At 40.4% G+C, this 21,421-nt stretch overlaps 1 protein-coding gene across 1 annotated transcript in view; it reads right to left on the reverse strand.

Moving 5' to 3' along the window:
• The window catches only part of ppp1r14c (protein phosphatase 1, regulatory (inhibitor) subunit 14C), a 36,672-nt gene that overhangs the window by 7,079 nt on the left and 8,172 nt on the right, over positions 1 to 21,421 (reverse strand). The window contains exon 2 of the mRNA XM_034698898.1: positions 1,739 to 1,822. Within this exon, the coding sequence (XP_034554789.1) occupies positions 1,739 to 1,822 (84 nt within the window). The remainder of the gene's footprint in view (positions 1 to 1,738; positions 1,823 to 21,421) is intronic.

The raw sequence follows: 21,421 nt of genomic DNA on the forward strand, positions 1-21,421 counted from the left end.
TCTTCTGCTCCATGAAACACGTTAATGCTCAGAAGTACACATATATGTTCTTTAATGTATATGCATTGTATGCAAATGCGTTCATTTTCAATGGGCATGAATGCGGCTGAAACAGGTGCAACCCAAATATTTCAACATTAACATATTAATATAACATTATAGTCATTATGGCCTCTAGAAACATGCTTTTTTGGGGGGAAGGTGGGGTAGTGCACCATAGGCCCCTGTGGCGCAGCCTAAGCTTTTGTCCTTAATGGCATTTTTCCACCTTACATTACTTTTATACTTTAAGAAGTTTTGAAACCAGAACTTTTACACTTTTACTTGAGTTGTAGAAAAGGCCCCAAAGTTATGTTAAATCCTGTTTGGTTTCAGTTATGTTTAAGTTATGCTTTCACTTTCAATGTGGGAGGGGCTTCCCCAGCTAATGTTTGACTGTGAGTGAGTGAGGCCATGCGGTGATGAGAGCTGGTGCAGTGACAGACAAGTGACAAGAAGCTGGATGTGCGTGAATGAAAGAGTGAGTGTTAATCTAAAGGATAATTGTAATAAGAGGGTTGATTTAATTTGATGTTGCACTGTAAACTGTTATTGAGTCCCCGTTTAGAGTGTAGATGATCTCCATGTGTTCATTTCATAGATTTGCAGACACTCTTGCTAAGCTAAGCTATAGTATAAAGAAGTGTGCCATATTGCTTTACATATTTAAGACATATTTGTTGTCCCTTTTTCTTTGTAGAAAACCACACACCCACACAGTCACACGAAGTAAAACCCAAATCAACCAACTTCCAACTCTCTGTGTTTTTCGTGCTCTCGAGCATTTGGCCTTAAGTGGTGTTCTGGCCGACACCCCTGTGTGAACCTGGTAATACTACACGAACTAGTGTCCAGACGGAGTTATCAACATTATCTCCACTACATGAGTAAAAAGCTTGAGTTGATACTTCAACTTCTACATGAGTCTTTTTAAACCCTAGTATCTAAAGGCCTACTTCTACTTGAGTAATGAATATGAATACTTTTGAAACCTCTGCAGAAAAGCAAATGGAAGTGCATCATTATAGTAAGTGTCCACAACCCATGATCCTGAGGACATGTTTACCTTATGAAAATGTACTGTGTTAGATACTGAAGGAGAAGACTGAGCTGAAAAAACAAGCTCTACAGTCATTACTGTGTCAGTCGGATAATCTTTGGCGTTAGGTGCTAAAAGTTATCTTAAAATGAGCTGCATTAATATCTAAATTCACAACATATGAGTGTACTAAGAGGAAAGTGTATTTGTTCATCATAGACCGGAGTAGCTGATGAGTGTGCTGCAGGCATGGGAACACGTGCATTGGTTCTGCAAGTAGTGCTCAAACAAAGTGGCTTTCTGAAAGCAAAGCACTGAAAAGTGACTAAATATAGCCTCCACTTACACTGACCTTCAGTTTTGGGGTTGGACTTTCTTAAGATTAGCTAATTATGTGGTAAAATTGATCCTGTCTGCAGGGTTTGATAGCCCAGCTTATGTGTCGTTTCTCAGTAGAGTGGCCGTGCTGACCGGCATCCCCTGTGGCCAATACACTTACTATTGACAAGTACCTCATATAACCCCTCTTCAATAGAAAAAAAACTAGTCCCTTGATGTGTGTCTTATTTTAGCTTATGATTTCATTCTTCCAGATTCAAACAAGAGGGTCTTTAAATTCACCAACATTCAGAATCAAACAAAAATCTCATAGACGTTTACCTGCAGTTTGCTGGCCCTCTCGTCATCACTGGTGACCTCCAGCAGGTCGTCTATGTCTATCTCTACCTCGGGCATCTCTTCCTCCTGAAAAGTAAAGAAAAAAAGAAAAGATTCAGTTAGTGAGCTGCCAAAAGAAGAGGCATGTCTACAGCAGCATGCAAACCAGCAAAACAAAAGGAGGTTAACAGGAAATTAAAACGGAAAACTGAAGAATCATGTTGGATTGATGCTGACAAAATAAAGGTTTTACATCCCCTTCCTTTTTTTTTTCATAGTGCCCTCTGAACAAAACCAACCCAAGCTACATTCTTTCACTTCTTTGTTCTTCATTGAACCCCTCAGCACAAATCAAAGTCTGTATTCAAAACCTCTTTCCACATCTCTGCACCAAACAGCCCTAGCATGCTGTATATTTGCACATTAGAAGCAGCCTCCGTATGGAAATGTCATTGTGCTTTGCTGCGCTGCCAGGGCAGGGCTGTTTAGTGGCTCGGTGGTTGGAGGCTGTGTCCTGCTCGCTACCACTTCAAAGGTCCTGTTTTCCCCCTGCTTTACTTTACTTCACCACGAGGCATAAAGAAGGGAGGATCAACCTTTCCATCCCAGCTACCACATGATGCAAATTCCAAACTCGTGCTTCAGGGAATTAAAGCCAAAGAAGCTCTACAAGTGCAGCGTCTTCATCCAAGTGGTAACCTTTTCCAGCAGCTGGACTGTCCACAAACATACTGCTTTATTAGACTTAATGGACTCTAGAGCTGTTCCTGAACATCGTTTTAGGCCTCTGATACTGCTTCACATATTGGGTACCAGACAGTGAGTAAGCCAGTCAATAAAGCATGCCAAGAAAATTAAAAGTTAAATAACACTCCAGCGCTAATGAAGGCTGTCATATTAGGCAAAGCCAGCAAAATGTCAGCAATCATCAAAGTTTATATTTTGGTTTCAGAGGGGGGGTTGGTATTTGCCAATATTAAAATCTTATTAGAATCTGTTTGGGGAAGGAAAACATGAACATCTTTCCTGGACTCTGCTGCTATCACTGGAAAATAAGTCTTTATTGGATGGTTTCGCATGTCATAAATTAATTCCAATATCAACTTAAAGCTCCTGTGAGGAACTCTTGAGTTTGTGTTGCTTTCCATGCAGCCGGTGGACAGAGCATAGATTGTATAATAAATGGACATAGTATCAGTGACGTCATCCATGTGTTTGTGAAGCACTGTTTTGAAGCCTATCGTCGGCGGGTGACATATTGGAAATGCTGAATGCAACCTAACGTCTGTTGAGCTAGTGTGAGGTAAAGAGCCTTTAGCCTTTTTCGCTAACAGCTACAGGGTGCTCACCTGTCAGTCAAGACAGCCATGCCCTTAAATGGGCAAAACTCGTAATCTTAAAATCTTCTGAACTGCCAGGTTATAAAAAAATTCACCCCTGTACAATGTGTGCCGATTGGAAAATTAGCTATTCAGAGCTAAACCGTTTTTGGAACCAGGCTGTAAACATGTTTATTTCTGCTGCAAAGATCGTCTTTTTTGAATGGGTGTGTATGTGGTTTCCGGTGTTTCTGCAGCCTCAAGTGGACGCTCGATGAACTGCAGCTTTTAGCACTTCTGCATGGGCTTCATATTTTAAGACTGGAGGTTGCCACTTGGTACAGAGAGATACACCTTATCTCTGCCGATTTAGACCTGTAAACATGTTCCTGGTTTTCCTTTAAAAGTCTCATCTTTTCTTGTCTCTGAGTATGAACTTTTACCATCTGGAAGAAGGTACAGAGTCCTCAAGTGTAAATTGAATCGTTTTAAAAACTCCTTTGTGCCATACAACATAAGACCATTATGTCAGGCCTACAATGAAAAGTATTACTAATTTGTACTAAGGTGTGAAGGCTTGGGTTGTTAGTGTGCATGAATCAGATTGACTTTGAAGCAGATGACCACAATTTTGGCACCACTGCAGACCTGTAATTATGTTTGGATTCAAGTTCACCTTAGTAACAGTAGTAATAGTTCCCAAACTGAAGCAGGTGTATCAGTTTACTAATTTAAACTCTAGCTAATTTATCATAACCAAAGTTTTCAAGACGAATACAACTTTAAAAAACCTAGATATGTTCTGAGGTTTTTAGACATACTGTCAAATATTGGATTCTTCCTTTTTATGCTTCACAGAGTTAACTTCTCTTGACTAACATCCATCCACCATCTTTATCGTTGGCTTCCAATAACAAACATGTCCAAGCTCCTTTTAAATAATCCTTCCAGATTTGGTAATCCCACTGAAAATCAACACTTCACTCCCCAGCTATTTCCAGCCTTCACTCACTTTCACTCATTGTTTTCATAATTTGGTTAAATCATAATAGCTCTTACTAATGCTTGACCCCATTTAAAGCTGTGCTAAGCTGTTTCCAGCAAATTAATTCACACAAGCCACGCTGTACGCTGACTTCCAAAACCACAGAGCCAGAGTAAATGTTGTGAAGGTTTTGTTGGAAAGATTCTCGTACTGCTTTGATGCTTTGATTATCAGACATCAAAGCAGTTAGCTGTAGAAAAGACCCAAGGGCTATAACCAGGCCAAAGGAACAGCCCCACAACCTAGCGATAGCTTTGACCTTGACCCAGATAAAGAGCTGCTGTCTCAGGTTATACCAACAAAACAAACAGATTGAATAAAGTGTCAGATGGTGCTGACTAAAAGACAATAACTACTGTATAAAATGGCATTTATATGGAATTTCCTTTCATCCACAACTTTGGCATTTTTTGGATGTTACTTGCAAATGTTGTTTTAAGTTTTAAGTGTTGATTTAAAAAATGTTAGCGCATTATTTTTAGAGCATTTGCAGTGAGGAGAGGATTTACTGACTTTATCTGAACTTTATTTAATTTAATTTGAGTTCAACCATTTAAAAAAACACTTCAAAATCATTTGATTCCTTCAGATTTTTTTTAGGGGAATTTTATGTCTTTTAAAATGTGTTTTATTTCTTAATCTTGCCATGTGTGATTTTATGACCTACTTGTTTTATTTTACTGCCCATGTAAAGCACTTTGTAACCTGCTTTTTGAAAAGTGATCCATAAATAACATTTTTTTAAAAATAATAATATATATTTTTTTTCATTTATTTTATTTATTTATTTCATTTTATTTTATTTTATTTTATTTTATTTTATTTTGTTTTATTTTATTTTGTTTTATTTATTTATTTATTTTTATTTTTATTTTATTTTGCCTAATGAATTTATTTTTATTGTCATTTCTTAAAATGCTGATTTTTTTTGTGTTTTCAACTCAGGAGGGGTGCCATAATACTTTTGTTGTATGGTTGTCCTTGCACATCAGTAAAATGACAATAAAGCTTTAGATCTTTGCATTAAAACATTGTCCACTTTTAAACTCTGCCTTGTGTTTGAGACATGTTGACCTGTCTTATTTTCAACTCAGACCTGAACACCAGGGACTCAAGACTTTACTCAAACTGGAGGTTTGGAGGCTACAACACTGATTTTGTGTTTCTTTTGTCTCTCAGACTACTTGAAGCTTGTGCTCATATTCAAACACAGAAACACAGAGGATGGTACAATGATTTGATTTTAGCTCTCAGCATTAAAGCTCAGTCACTGACTTCATTAAAGCACTGGTGGGCTGATGTGCACAGACTACCTTCAAATTATAATACCAAATGTGGAACAGGAGGAAAGTGTGGTACATTAGGGCTCTGTATGCCTGACAGTGTCACTGCAGTTGAATAAGTTTAGTGAAACTGAAGTTTCTCACTTGAATCCTTAATTTTGAGGATGAATATATAACAGGAATTTAAGTTCTTCGGTTAAGAACAGTGTGACCACCTTTCATACCCGTTGTTTACACGGTTGAGAATTTAACTTGACATCAGTGACTCTCTCACCTAGCTCGCACGACTCATTTGCATTTGTTCACACACACACACAGCTAACGCGCATTCATCCTTATTCCTGAGCCGCTAAGAGGCATTTACACAACCAGCATTTTAAGCACCTCAGCCTCTCCACAGACGAGCGTCCCCTCCAACCCCTTTCTCTGAAATCTCTCTCTGCGTCTTAAAGAAGGGGTCTCGCTCTGAAATCCCCCCCTCGTTAAAGAAACAGAGGAGGAGAGGAGGAGAAACGAGGGAATGTGGTGGAACATATCAAAGCCTGTCATCTATTAGTTTTGAAGAGTGTGCGCTGTGGAACCAAAGGACTGAGGTTATATGCAAATGAAAAACATCAGAGCGGAGACGAGTTATTTCAATCTGAGGAGGAGAGAAAGGGTGGTAGTCGAGTTGGAGGGAGGGGAAGAAATAATGAATATGCTGTTGCAATTTCAGATTTTCATGTTAGTTTTTGGGATCTCATTTCACTGTGGTTCTCTACCTGCACTGTAGAGCCATGGAAATCTGACATTGACTTCTTTTATACCATATAGGATGACAAACGGATGCAACTTGACAGTACAAAACATGTTCACGTTTTAGAAAACAATACATGTAAGGCAAAAACCAAACTGCATGGAGTCCAGTCTAGAGAGGCTAGAATTTAGCTATTGACCATCAACTGGATATTAATAAGGACAATGCGCCTCTATTCTTTTTTATTGTGAGACTTGAAGCCAGGATACCACCTCTATGGGCGCTGACTTGTTGTGCTAATATCTAAAGTCGATTCCCACATTGCGCTTGTATGCAGTGATCATATTAAATTGCCTAATCGAGCTATAACCATTGGCCTAGCAGTTTAAGCAAGCGCCCAGTATACAAAGGCTATAGTCCTTGTCGCAGCGGTCACAGGCTCGACTCTCGGACTCGACTCTCGGCCTTGACCATTTGCTGCATGTCTTCCATCCCCACATTTCCTGTCTCTCTTCAGCTGTCCTATCACATAAAGGCAAAAAAGCCCATACTTAAGATACCATACTTAAAGCTCCTGTGTAGAGTATTTATTTTAGAGGCTACCTAACAGATTGAATGTTGATTAATGACCTATAAAAAGCAAACAAGACCATCAGGAAGTAGATGGATTATTTCATTAGAGTTATTTTTTGGGTCTGTTCATACTGCCACGGGGTAGGTGTCAGATGAATTGAGTATTCGTATGCCGCTGTAACAGAATATGTTTACATTTTCCTGCAAACTTCTCAATGAGTGATATGTTTGGCTGTAAAAGAAAGCAGAATGAGATTTTTAGTTTTCTTAATTATTTCTTTAAGTTGTATTTTTGAGGGATTTTCAAAAAATTCGGTTGAGGCCGGGAATCGAACCTGCGACCGCAGCTATAGCCTCTGTATATCAGACCTCAAGGCCAACGGTGCCCCAGAATGAGATATTTCATTAGAATATGCTTCATATAGGAGATAAGACATATAAATTTGTCCACAGGGGGCGCCAAAATCTACACAGAGGGTTCCTTGCACAGGAGCTTTAAGTAGTGCTCTTTAAGTTTTCTAGATAAAATGATCTACATAGTTTATAGTATTGTAGAAAAGCAGTATACACAGTTATCAATAATGAGTATGAAAAGACTTTTAGGTGTTATAATTCATGTCTGGGAGATTTTATGGCTTTAGATGCAGTATAGGTTGAAAGAAGCACCCATTATCAGGGTGACTCACGAGTAAGACTATGAACGGTCAAGCTACAACATTTCTCCTGAAGGTTGACAGACACCCTTTGGACCGATGACATTCATTAAAGGTCCAAAGAAGAATTTCAAGAGCGATCTTCACTCTCTTTTGGAACGGCCATCACTCAGTCAGAATGTTCCATGTGTGTGTGTGTGTGTGTGTGTGTGTGTGTGTGTGTGTGTGTGTGTGTGTGTGTGTGTGTGTGTGTGTGTGTGTATTTGACTCTCCCCTTGTCAGCAAGCAGTCCTTCACCCGCTGTCACTGTGATTGGTGATGACTGGGGCAAGCATGGCCTGTGTGTGAGGCATGACTGCTGGCAATCTCTGGCGACATGCAAGTCTTCACACACGCACACAGAAACCATTTTTTGCCACCATCAATCTCCTGCACAGAAACACTTACCACAGGGCTCTGGCTCTCTGTGGAGCGTGTTGGAAAGTACCTGAGTGTGTTGCATATACTGCATGCTACGACAAGAATGGAACCACGTCCACACTCATGCACTTAACATGCAGATAAACACTGAACGTGTTGTTGTCCGGCTGGTGATTGAGAGTCTAAAATAGTCGAGGTCACACCCAGTTGCCCCGGGGAAAATATCCTTCCATCTTGCCAGCAGCGGAAGGGTGACAAAATGACAGGGAGCAACGCCAGGAGACAGAAATGGACATGCAACACACACACATGCAAAAACACATCCAGAATGATGCAAAGGCATGGTCCAGTTTTATGCAGGTTTGTCATGTAGAGGGTGCAGAAACAATGGTAACAACGGGGGATTTATTTCTGTGGATTTTTTTGATACAACCCCAAGCAGCAGAAAAAACACAATCATAAACTAAGCTGACAGCGAAGGAGTGCGCAAGAGAACAAGGCAATAGAGGCTGACAGCTACATACAAATTCTTCTCTGGTTTTCTTCTTTGAAATTTTAGAAAATGTGCATGTCAGGTTTCAGTGCACTGCTGAGTTATTATTCCACATGACAAAATTAGAGGGCTATCACAGGATTCAAATTTGTAAAAATGATGCAAACCAGATCTTAAAACACACAATTCGGGAAACATGAGGCGAGAAAGTGTCTTATTTGTGAATCAAGTGCCCAATCAATGCACTGACAGTGAAAGTGTATGGTTTCCAGTGTGGATGAAGTGTGCAAATGAGAGGAAACAAGACATTTTATGTGAGTGTGTGTGTGTGTGTGTTTTGGGGAAGAATCAAACACCATTTATTGTGTGTCAAAAAACCAGAGTCAGAGAGATAACAAGGAGCAGAGTGTTTTAATGAACACAACTTTGAGTAGACTCTATATAAGAGCTAGTGAGTAAAAGAGGGATTGACAGAGAGATAGAGAGTGAGAAAAGCAGCCGGAGTGTTTGCTGAGTGAGGAGAAAGTGTGTGTGTGCATGTGTGTCAGACTTGTTTTCACTGAGAGCCGAGCAGCCGGCAGCGTTTTCAGTCTGGTTTGTCTGCGATGAGGTGAATCCAAGCTATAACGCATGCAGCCCGACCCTGTGACTCACCACAATCTATTCACCTCCATTCAAACTCTATTCAAACACTCTGTACGAACAATAAGTCAACTTTTCCCTCTGACAGGAAATCACTTCACTCAGCCGAGTGATTCATAATTAACACCATTCATTGCCTAATGTGCGAACTAGAAGTACCAGTTGTATTGAACAGCAGCTAAGACATCGTGACGAGATAATTGCTTAAGGGTTCTCACTGAGGTCAGTCATGGAAAGATAATAATGTTATGTAAGTTTTATATTTAGAATAATTTTATTGTAGGTGTTCAATGCACATAATGTATAAATAATGATGAGATAATGATGGGGTGACTAGAGGTTTACATGTTCTTAAAGTACTGCTGCTCCAGGACGTCACGTTGCCCTAACCCAGTGGTGTCCAAACTTTTTTCAAAGAGGGCCACATTTGATGTTGTCAGACTACCTCAGGGCCAGTGGCTCCTACTGAGACTTAGGAATCATAAAAGTTATATGTGAGATCTCTATTTAATAACAATTATTTTAATTATTTTCTCAATAAATCAGTAACTAGGTAGTCCTCAGTTCTCCACAAGCCACGTAAACATTAGCAAACTTTATATTCTCCTGGAGGAAAATGTTTTTCATTCGGGTCGGGCAATGTGGGAAAAATATTGTATCATTATTTTTATATGGCAGGATCACGATCTGGATTTCATCACACTTCTATTTCATGTTATTTTTAAGACTTTTCTGACCAGCAGACAACATTTAAAGAACTAAATAATTCTTGTCCTGCGTTCTGAACTATTTTTCATGCACCAAATTTTCTGCACAATTTCATAATTTTGATCATGTCTTGTGTCCTCTTTTGTGTCTTCTGAACTTTTAGTGTTCATCAAGAACATTTTCACATCATGATAAGAACATTCATTTGAAAAACCTGTCAACTTTAAGAGTTCTTGTGTTTCCTCCTAATTATATTCTGGCAGAGTATCCAGAGCTTTGGCTTTATAAAAGTAGTCCATATGAAGCTTTTTGAGACGTTTCTGGATTGACTTTAGTTTTGTTTGTGCACTTGAAAGGAACTGCAAATGTACAGATGATTCAGAATGTGATTAATATCTGTGCTATAAATAACACATTTTAAGATGGAAGCTTGGGGCCATAATTAAATGGACCTGGGGCCGCGATTGGCCCCCGGGCCGTACTTTGGACATGCCTGCCCTAACCAATGGGGTCACCAGGTTGGTTTCTGGTATCTGTTTCTTTCCTATTTCAAAGAAATACAAGTCTATAGCCCAAAAATAAGTGAAGTTCTATGACAGATTAAAAAAAGTTCCTGCTATGTTCCATTTTCTTTCACTTTCTTGTTATTGAGGGAACTAGGATTCAAATGTTGTCAGTTCAAAATTAAAGTTAAAAATTATAATGAGAGAGACTGGAAGGAGCTAACCTCTCAAATAAATTCAGTACGTAAATGTCCATTTCTCACAAGCATTTATAGAAACATAACTATACTACTAATACGATTTAGAAATCAAATTCCCCCTCATATTTTAATGTGTGTAAATACTTCTTAGAAGAAGTCTCAACATCAGCCCTATCCACTATGACACCATCAAACAAGCATGAAATGCCAGAGGTCTTTCAAGTTATGACAAACCACAGCGTAACATTTTCTTTTCCCGGTTCTTAGCAGACACTCATGGTGATGGAAAGTTCAATGAGTCTTGTGTCAGTGTTTCTACGTCTCCTGATAACCCAGCGCACACACAGACGGGAGATGCATATGTGGATTGAGCTGTGAGTCACGGCGTCATACTCATCTTCAAAGCATCAAATAATTATCATAACGAAACTGCACAGAACAATGGACATCGATCCGACTGAAAAGGACTAATACATGCACATACAAATACAAACAATGTTTGAGAAAAGTGTATTTGATTTTAATTTAGTCTTTTAAGTTTGACCCATGTCCCATCTGTTAGCATGGAGGAGGCAGGCTTTAAACTAAGGATAGTCACTAGCAGGAGTTCCGAATGTGTTGTCTTTGCTTTCAAGGAGCTTTTATGTCCTCCATCTCTTTAAAGTCCATGAGTTAACACTGTTAAACTAGCCTACACAGCTAGCAAACAAACTAGACATACTAGCAAATTAGCATGCTAGTAGTATTGCTAGTTAGCTCTTTCTTACAATTTTGGAACCTTGCAGTAATGTTTGCACTTTATGGCTATTTCTTTAACTAGCTAGGTTGATAGTGTTAAATTGATTTGAGCCACATTTAATATTAAAGTGCATTTAGGGCCTGTGTCCATTAATAGTCTGTTTTAAATATTAAACTAATGCAGTCCAGGTTTTTCAGTGCTAAGCATCCTAAGCACAAAAAACCTGGGACTTAGCTTTTTTGGTTGCTGCACTCATAGTTGAAAATAGTTCAACTTTTAGAATATTGCCATGCTTATCAGTGTCACCTCTTCATCATGGACCAATCAAAATCAAGGAGGGGCGGGACCTTTGACATTGCTCAGCTAAACTTAGGAAGACTGCATTTATACAGTCTGCGTTTTCAGTCAGAGTAGCAGGAAAAAGGAACTCAATTCCTACCCACATTAGAGACTGTACAAGCCTCAGTGTTTTTAAAAGTAAACTGAAATTATGGCTCAAGGACAAACAATCATGTGATCACTGAGGTAATCCTCTGAATGCATAAAACAAAAGACAATGAAATATAACTTTAAATGTGTTATTAGTGATGGACCGTTGTTGAGTATGTATTGTTTTAAATGCTAGTATGTTTTTATCATTTGTATTGTACATTCTTTTATATCTTCCTGCCCATACAGAGGGTTTTCAAAACAGACTAAGCGGTCACTACAGAGAGAAGTGGACGGGACTTGGGATGACTTTTGTAACCATGAAATAGTAAGCGCCGGTGAATAGAAGAAAAAAAAAAAAAGCCATCAGTGGACACAGGCCCTTAAAAACAACTAATGTACACCAAAGCACTGCACAAAGAAGGCAGGCTGTAAAATCAAAATAAAAACACAACAAGAGATAAAAAGCTTGTATGTTAAGTAAGATATTATACCATTGATTGCTTTAGCACTTGCATAGCTGCTGCCTAACCTTTGGTTGACTGTGGGTGATACGTAAGTGACTTAGCACTTAGAGATACTGGACATGAAGGGCAAGCAGTCATCACTGCGGTCTATCAGCTGTCATTTTCTCTCTGGTCATTTTTCTGTGCAGACGCTGACACAGACAGTGTGTCTATGAACCTGTGGTGCACAGAGCACAAGAACATCCAGTCTCTGCCTGTAATGGCATATTGAAGCTGAGAGTCTCAGTAATACACATAGAGTGGCTGACATTGACATATCCCCCACATAACTCAGATAATATGAAACACACACACACATACACACACTCAGAGAAGCTATCCAGTAAACAAGATAATATTGCCACACTTCTTAAACCACAGTTCTGCATGCAAATGATAAAGATTATAGAGAAGAAATACTAAGAAGTGGCAAGGAGGCGGGGATTTAACAAGGAGATGTTGTAATGTACAGATAATACTGTGAACAAGGAGAAGACATTAAAGAGTAGTGTACAAAAGAGACGGAGAGGAAAGATTTAATAAGACAAACAAGGAGATAATGAAGAATGTCTGCTAATGAAGACACCATGAAGAGATTAAAGGTGAAAAAACACCATGAAGGGCTCTGAAGAGAAGTAGTGAGGTACATTTAAGGGCTTTAATTAGAATGCATAAGAGGAGGAAATGAGATGCAGGGAGATTGGGAGCACACAGATAAGTGGGTCACCGTGATGATGAAGCAGAGGAGAAGGAAGAGGAGGATTGTGCAACACAGTCAAACCTCACAGCTCAGCTTTCTTCCTCTCTCACTGCACTGCCATGCTGTGTCACATCAAAGCCGGGAGTAGCTCAAGGTGGGATGCATTTATCTTTCGAGACCGGGGTGAGATGAGGGAGGGGAGAGTGAGTACTGAACACTTGAAGGATGGAGGATGAGGATGGGACAAGTGCGATAGCCTGAGAGGCCTATAGGATGTTTCAGAAAGGATAAAATCGCAGGAGAGAGTTTGTCAGGCTTGTCCATGCAGGTTTCCGTGTCTCCCCCCCCCCCCCTGCAGCGATGCAATTTGCTGAAACCATACAGCAGGGATGATGTGACTTCAGTGGATAAAGTTAGCTGCTGCTGCATGCAGCAAAAGCTCTTTCCCACGCTGATTCAGCTGTACTCTAGAGGACACCGTATATCAGAGAGGAGGCTGGGAGGAGGAGAGAAACCTCAAAGGAGGATTTCAGCCCAAAATAACGATGTTTCTGCATGCGGAATTTTTGAATCTAATTGTGATGATAATATCTTCATTATTCATTCACTTCTTATTGTGTTAGGAGGCTCAACTCATGAGGGTTATAGGAGCCCTGATGCAATTTTCACTCACATATCTTCCATCAAGGACCAATGAGGTGTTAGTACAAAGAGCCAAGTGTACCCAGATATCTGTGAGAGTTAGTTTAAACTCAGACATGTTATATATTTAAGCTACACATCACTGGATTGTACTTTTACAGAGATTCTATGAAGATAATTTCCACACAAAGGAACTGCTAATTGTTCTCAACAAGAGAGGAGGTCACCTTGGCTTTGCAAGGATGAAGCCAGAGACAGGACTGCAAGGACTTTATGGTAGTCCAGATTTACAGTATCTCACAGAAGTGAGTACATCCCTCACATTTCTGCATATATTTAGTTATATCTTTTCATGGGACAACACTGAAGAAATGACACTTTGATACAATGTAAAGTAGGCAGTGTACAGCTTTTTTAACAGTGTAAATTTACTGTCCCCTCAAAATAACTCAACATACAGCCATAATGTCTAAACAACCGGCAACAAAAGTGAGTACACCCCTAAGTGTCAATATTTTGTGTGGCCACCATTATTTTCTAGCACTGCCTTAACCCTCTTGGGCATGGAGTTCACCAGAGCTTCACAGGTTGCCAATGTAACCCTCTTCCACTCCTCCATGACTCCTCCACTGGTGGATGTTAGAGACCTTGCGCTCCTCCACCTTCCATTTGAGGATGCCCAACAGATGCTCAATAGGGTTAAGGTCTGGAGACATGATAGGCCACTCCATCACCTTTAACCTCAGCTTCTTTAGCAAGGCAGTGGCTGTCTTGGAGGTGTGTTTGGGGTCGTTATCATGTTGGAGTACTGCCCTGTGACCCAGTTTTTGAAGGGAGGGGATCATGCTCTGCTTCAGTATGCCACAGTACATGATGGCATTCATGGTTCCCTCCATGAACTTTAGCTCCCCAGAGCCGGCAGCACTCATGCAGACCCAGACCATGACACTCCCACCACCATGCTTGACTGTAGGTAACACACACTTGTCTTTGGAGTCCTCACCTGGTTGCCAACACACACGCTTGACATCATCTGAGCCAAATAAGTTTATCTTGGTCTCATCAGACCACAAGACATGGTTCCAGTAATCCATGTCCTTAGTCTGCTTGTCTTTAGCAAATTGTTTGTGGACTGTCTTGTGCATCATCTTTAGAAGAAATGTGAGGGGTGTACTCACTTTTGTGAGATACTGTATATGCTGTTGTCGTTGATTTACAGCAAGCATTGGATTTTCTATATTATTGAGAATTAAGCTTATTACACCTTGGGGGCAGCAGCTCAGTCTGTAGGGCACGCCAGGCCAAAGTAAAGAAATGAAGACTGGCTGCTGGAGAGGCGCCGGATTACTTTCTGGGTACTGTCAAGCAAAGGTGCCAACCCTGAACTGCTCAAGGCGCTAAATCGTGTGCAGCCCCGTCACTCTAAAGAAGCCTCATTTTTTTATGCTTTCTTTTTCACCTTTATTTGATTGGACAGCTGAAGAGAGACGGGGAACATGGGGAGTGGAGAGAGCAGGGAAATACATGCAAAGGGTCAAGGCCGGGAGTGGAGCCTGTGACAGCTGTGACAAGGACTGAAGCCTCTGTTTGACTGAAGCCAAGCCAGTGCCCTCACATCGCTCCATGAGTGCATGTTGATAGGATGTGTGTGTATTTCTGTCCTATATGTGTTGCAGCATGTTCAATAATAGAGTTTCCCCTCAGGCATCAACCATATCGTCTATATTCCCCATAGTGTTTGCTTTTTGTGACTCATTGTGATGTGACACTGCCAACTACAGCTGCAGTTGTGCTTCATTGGAGGTGTTTCAAATGGCTTTCTTTATTTTGAAGCTATATTTTTGCAGAAAAACTTGTCCATGCATTTATCTTTAGCAGACTAGACTACTGTAACGGGGTCTTTACAGGACTCCCTAAAAAGTCCATCAGACGACTTCAGCTCATACAGAATGCTGCTGCTCGAGTCCTAACAAGGACCAAAAAAGTAGACCACATCACTCCAGTTCTTAGATCCCTACACTGGCTTCCTGTCTGTCAGAGAATAGACTTTAAAATCTTGCTGATGGTTTATAAAGCACTGAATGGTTTAGGCCCAAAATACATTGCTGATCTGCTGCTACTGTATGAACCACCTCGACCTCTGAGGTCTTCAGGTACTGGTCTGCTTTCAGTCCCTAGAGTCAGAAGGAAACATGGTGAAGCAGCGTTTAGTCATTATGCACCACATATCTGGAACACTGTAGGTCTGCTCCAACTCTCACCTCTTTTAAATCAAAGATTAAGACTTTTTTATTTGCCACTGCCTTCCTATCTTAGCTTATTTTAACTCACTTTAACCTAATTTTACTTTTAACATATTTCTAATTTTCCTTTTCTTTTCTGTCATTATATGTGTCATTTTAATTGTGTTCTTTTATGCTTGTCTGAATGTTTCAAATGCTTTTAATGTTTTAATGTAAAGGACATTGAGTTGCCCTTGTGTATGAAATGCGCTGTACAAATAAAGTTGCCTTGCCTTGCCTTGCCTAAAATGGACAGGACAGCTGATGAGAGACAGGAAATTCAAAGAGCAGAGAGTGGGGGAGGACATGCAGCAAATGGTCAAATCCAGGAGTCAAACCTGCGACCTCTGCAACAAGGACTATAGCTTCTGTATATCGGGTGCACTCTTAGACTGATACAGGCCATCAGCGCTCCTCAAATGGCTTTCTAATGTCAGCATCATTCAGTAACCTTCTGAAACCAATATTCTAAATTCCACACCCTTGCCTTGATCAGTTTGCTGCTCAGAGCAAAGAAAGACTTTTTCTCTTCAGCTCAGTTTTTTTTCATTCGCTACACAACTATTTCTGTCTCTTCCCATGTGTACAGCCGGAGGCAACTCTATGACTTTCTTCCAGAAGAGACTTTTTGAAAATATACACCAGACAACAATTTAAAAGACTTGTAACCTGACCTCTTGCTTGCAAAACTAGACTAACATCTCTGCAATTTGATTGGCTGAAAAAAAGAAGACGGTTATTCTCAACTGTGTCTTGCCTTGTTGGAAACTTGTAGAACAACACAAGCAGCAAAACACAAACCAGTCAGTGGAGCCAGTGGTTGGTTAATCCATAGGTTGATTAAAAAACCCAGACTTTATATTGCTTTGAATTCAACCATGAAACTGCTAGCATCTGTCTCCTTGTGACTCTATTTCACAGTTTGTGATCTGGGTGCACATGACTCATTGAAGTGTATTTACCCGGCATGCAGTCCCCTCCCTGAGGCTAATATATTGACAGCTGGGGCACATTTGGACCTTTGCTCTTTGTGCCAAGTGCAGCTCCAAGCCAAACCGGACTTAGAAAGTCAATAGCACCGGGGCCATGAGACGTCAGCCAGATGAATCAATGGATTTATTCAAATTGAGTTGTGATTAGAAAAAACCCTTTGTTGTGAAGAGGAAGAAAACAAGCAGTAATGTAGCAGAGATAGAGCCAAACAGAAGTTATTTTTCTACACATTATACAGATAAATGCACCAAAAATTAAAGCCTATTAAGTGGATTCTTTGCTGCTGAATGTGCACCGTCATTCTGTACATGTAGAGACAAACACATAAAACACACCCTCATGAACACACCCCGCTGACTTTGCAGTCTTTACGTCTTTGCAGTTTCTCCTTCTCCCTTCTTCTTCCGCCCTCTCACGGGCACGTGTGAACGACGGCAGTGTTTCGCATCTGCTCGCAGTGCCAACCAACCACAGAGAGTGAGTCAGTGTTAGTACACAAGCCAGTTTATAAAATGTGCCGGCCTGCTGACAATGAAACCCAGTGATTAAGTGGATCAACTCGGGATGGGAGGAGACGTCAGAGGAAGACAACAAAGTCAGTGTGCGAGAGTGAAAAGTCAACATCTCTTCCTTCCATGCATGTGCTCAGTAGCTTTACATTTCAGCGGCTGTGGTCTTGATATTTTACACCTACTTCTTCAGATTATCTGCCAGTCTTTGATAGTTTGCAGATGACACCTTGTTTCAAATTAGACAGAGGAAGGATTTTCTACTGGAACAAATTTGAAAGGATCCTTTTTAACTGAGCAGAACACATTTTACACATTTTACAACCAAAAAGACATTTTTATTTGAATATGGAGTGTTTCCCACAGAATGATGCTGTAGCTGTGGCAGGGATATGTGTGTGTTTCTATTAATCTATTAATCTGTTCATTTCATTAGTAGGCTTGTTTGTACATTCATTCTGCTTTGTTCTCCAAATGATTTGAGTGTGTTCACACAAACAACTTTCCCCAACACACACACACACACACACAGCGCTGACAGCTATCCTCTCTTTACACACACGGTGGCATGTCCTGCCTCGCCTCCTTCTGTTTCTCTTTTCCATTCTATGGTTCTGATCTTTTCATAATATGCAGCAGCATATTTCTAAAAGAAGCTCCAACAACACTACTTAGGAGAATGACGAGTGATCGTCTCATGGATGGTGATCTTGTACAGATAACAAATCGTTTTTAAATGGGCAGCACTAGTCAAAAGTTTGGAAACACCTTCTCATTCAAGGGTTTGTATTTATTTTAATTATTTGAAACACTCTAGATTAATACCGAAGACATCAAAACTATGAAAGACCATATATGGAATTATTTAATTAACAGAAAAGTGTTAAACAAAGCAGAATATGTTTCATATTTTAGATTCTGTAAAGTAGCCTCCTTTTTCCTTCATGACAGCTTTGCACACTCTTGGTATTCTCTCAGTCTGCTTCATGAAGTGGTCTCCTGGAATGGTTTCTAATGAACATGAGCCTTGTCAAGAGTTCATTTGTAGAATGACTTGCCTTCTTAATGTGTTTGAGACCATCAGTTGTATTGTTCAGAGGCCCTATTTGACTACTGTTGTAATCCACATTATGGCAAAACCAGATTATTTCATAGTTCTGATGTCTTCAGTATTAATCTACAATGTGGAAAATAATTAGAATGAATAAAAACCATTGAATGAGAAGGTGTGTCCAAACTTTTGACTGGTAGTGTAAGTCTGCCCATGCCATCATAAGGTTTCTAATCCAGCCATGAAGTCCTGTATGTGCATGACCAATAATTCAATCTACCAAGCAGATTTTGTTTTCTTCTTTGGGTCTTTTTTTTTTTTTTTTTTTACCCTACCAGTCTTTTTTTAACTCCTCTGCAGCAGGCATACTAATATTCCTCCTTGGGCTTAGTATTAAATAGAAAAACCACCATGACTGCATTATAGGATCACAGCTGAGCCCATAAACACAGCATACAGGGGCTACAGTGGAGCACCATGAATAACAGGGAGTGACTGACTTAAGGAAAAATAACTAAAATAAAGACTCACTTTCATTTCCACGTTTTTGTTCACTCATGTTAACCTTCTTTTCTTTATTGTTTTATAGTCAAGTGCTTGTAGGATGTGTTTCATGTTGGGGTAATGAAGGATTTCAGCACTAAGTACATCAGCAGCATCCTTCTTGGCAAGGTTATCACATTACGGGTGTATTAAATTAATCTTTTCGTGTGCTCAGAAGGGGCACGTGATGTGATGAGTGAACCACAGACAGAAAACTGCTAATCTGCATGTACAGTATGTGAAAGCAGCAGAGATGACAGCGGATCAAAATGCTCAAAGGTGCACCTCAGGAAGCAAGAGGCAGAGGAGGATAAAAAAAGCAGTCGGTGTGTGGGTGTCCCTGTGGGTCACGAGGAGAGACGAGGGAGTAGAGGAAGAGCGTTGAGAGTGCAGCATCCAGAGAGATGACAGGAAAGGGAACAAACACATTTTGACCTTTGATCTCTTTGTTGCTTTTAGAGTTTGACACCTTTTTCTTCCAGCATGTGTGTTTATAACTGTTTCAACAGCTGGTAGCTCTCTGCCCACTAAGAGGCCCGATCCTTTCAACACGTCTGATTTGTTTAGCAGCAGATGAATGTGTGTCTGCAGGTGCCACGTGAAATGTGTCAACACAGGCTCGGACACAAACGCAAAAAACAAGTGTTTATTTTTGGACCTTGCGATTTAGACGGAGGAGAGATGAATGTCGGCCTCCACAAACAGAAAACGAACACAACGATGACCTTCACTGACAGATCCATAAACACATCGGGGTCAACCATTAAAACAAACACCACATTGACTGACTAATTTTCCCAGTGGGTGGATCTGTCTGCCGGGCTGTGATCAATAAATGATCAAAAATCATTCCCACACTGCCCTGACACCTCACACCCTCCTCCTCCTCCTACCACTCTTCATCCTCTCCCCCTAATTTTAACCTAAAGTTAGCTTGTGGGTGCATTTTAATACACTGCATGCCTTCAAAAATGGAGCTACATGGGGCACCAGGTCAGCTTTGTGGTTTAATCAAGCGCTGCATGTGCAGAGGCTGCGGTCCCTGAAGCGGTGGCCCTGGCCTTGACTCCAACCTTTCCCTCCTGCCTGTCATCTCCCACTCTCTCTCTCTCCCCTGTTTCCGCCTCTATCGACTACCTATCTTCTCATTTTAAGCATGACAAAGCCTGAGTAATAATCATTAAAAAAGGGACCACAGATGCATGGATCTGATGCTTAAATCAGATATCAGTCAGATACTGACTCAAATTGCTAGATCTGGTATTGAGACAATGGGCTAATCTATTCAGTTCAGTCCTATGCAATAGCATGCACATGCTGGGTCATGTGTGTTAGGGGTGTGCTGGTAGGCCTTTCATTTTGCCAGGTGGAGCCAGCATAGCATGGAGGAAGCTAACAACAAAGGCTTAGCAGTAAGAATGTACACACACTTAAACCAACAACAACTTCAACAACTTCTTCTGATATCTGGAAAGATAATGTTTCTAATGGTGGTTTTAGAATAGCAAAATATAATACAACTAAGTTAATCAAATATCATACCAAGGAAAACAAAGTAGTTAACTTTGTCAACAGCTGAAACATGTAAGACTTCCCTGTGATGGTTTGAAAGCATCCAAAGAAGGTTTCTTAGATTCACTGCCTTGGACGACAACCCTTGTCTGCCTGGTTGAACACTTGGAACAACAGCACAGTTTTCCGTCATGTAAATAATTGATTTCAGACCGCTCTGTCTGAACTCTACAATAACGGGTGCAAACATTTAGGAGAAGTGTTAAAAGATGTACCAGACTGGAGCTTCACCATAGATATCTGAAGTGTGCCCGTTGTCATGTTTAACGGTACACTGACTGGACAGGAGTTACATGCTGCACAGTGCTGTGCTTCAATCTACAAACGTCCACACATTACACACTCACACACACACCAGTGACTCAATTCAGACAGCCATCAATGAAATGCTTCACAGGGGCATATTCTGCTGGCTAATGTGCATTTTATTAGACAACTTTAGTGACATGAAAACATCTATGGACAGCATTGGAGTGTAATTCTTAGGCTACATGCGCATACAATCAGCTCATGTTCAGAGGTAATATGTCACAGTGAAGTGTGAGTGATGCCAACTGAAGCTGGAGACAGACAATTCATTTTACTTATGAATTTATCTTCTTAAGCCTGATACTGCCGCCTACGTAAGTGCTTCCAACTCTCATATCGGTATCACATCAGCTAAAGTCACAGCCCTGTTTTCAGTATGAGTATTTGGATCTGTATGAGTATCGGTATTGCTATTGCCAGGAATCAATATTGGTATCTGTATCAGTATCTGCATAAGTACTGGTATCAACATCGGTATCAGTATCAGTGTCCATATCTGTGTCAGTATCTGCATAAGTATCTGTACCAGTATTGGTATCCAAATTGCTACTGGCATCGATACTGGTATCAGTATCCATATCGGCATCTGTATTAGTATCAACATCGGTTTCAGTATCAGTATTAGTATCTGCATAAGTATTGCAATTACTACTGGCATCAGTAACCATATCGGCATTGATATTAGTATCAGAATCTATATCGGTACCAGTATCGTATCGTTATCTGCATAAGTATTGGTACAAGTATTGGTACCGCAATTGCTTCCAGGATCGACACTGGTATCTGTATCCATATTGTTATCGGTATTAATATCAGTGTACATATCTGTACCAGTA

Source organism: Notolabrus celidotus, chromosome 13 (assembly GCF_009762535.1).
Source record: "Notolabrus celidotus isolate fNotCel1 chromosome 13, fNotCel1.pri, whole genome shotgun sequence".
In the NCBI taxonomy this organism is placed as follows: domain Eukaryota; kingdom Metazoa; phylum Chordata; class Actinopteri; order Labriformes; family Labridae; genus Notolabrus; species Notolabrus celidotus.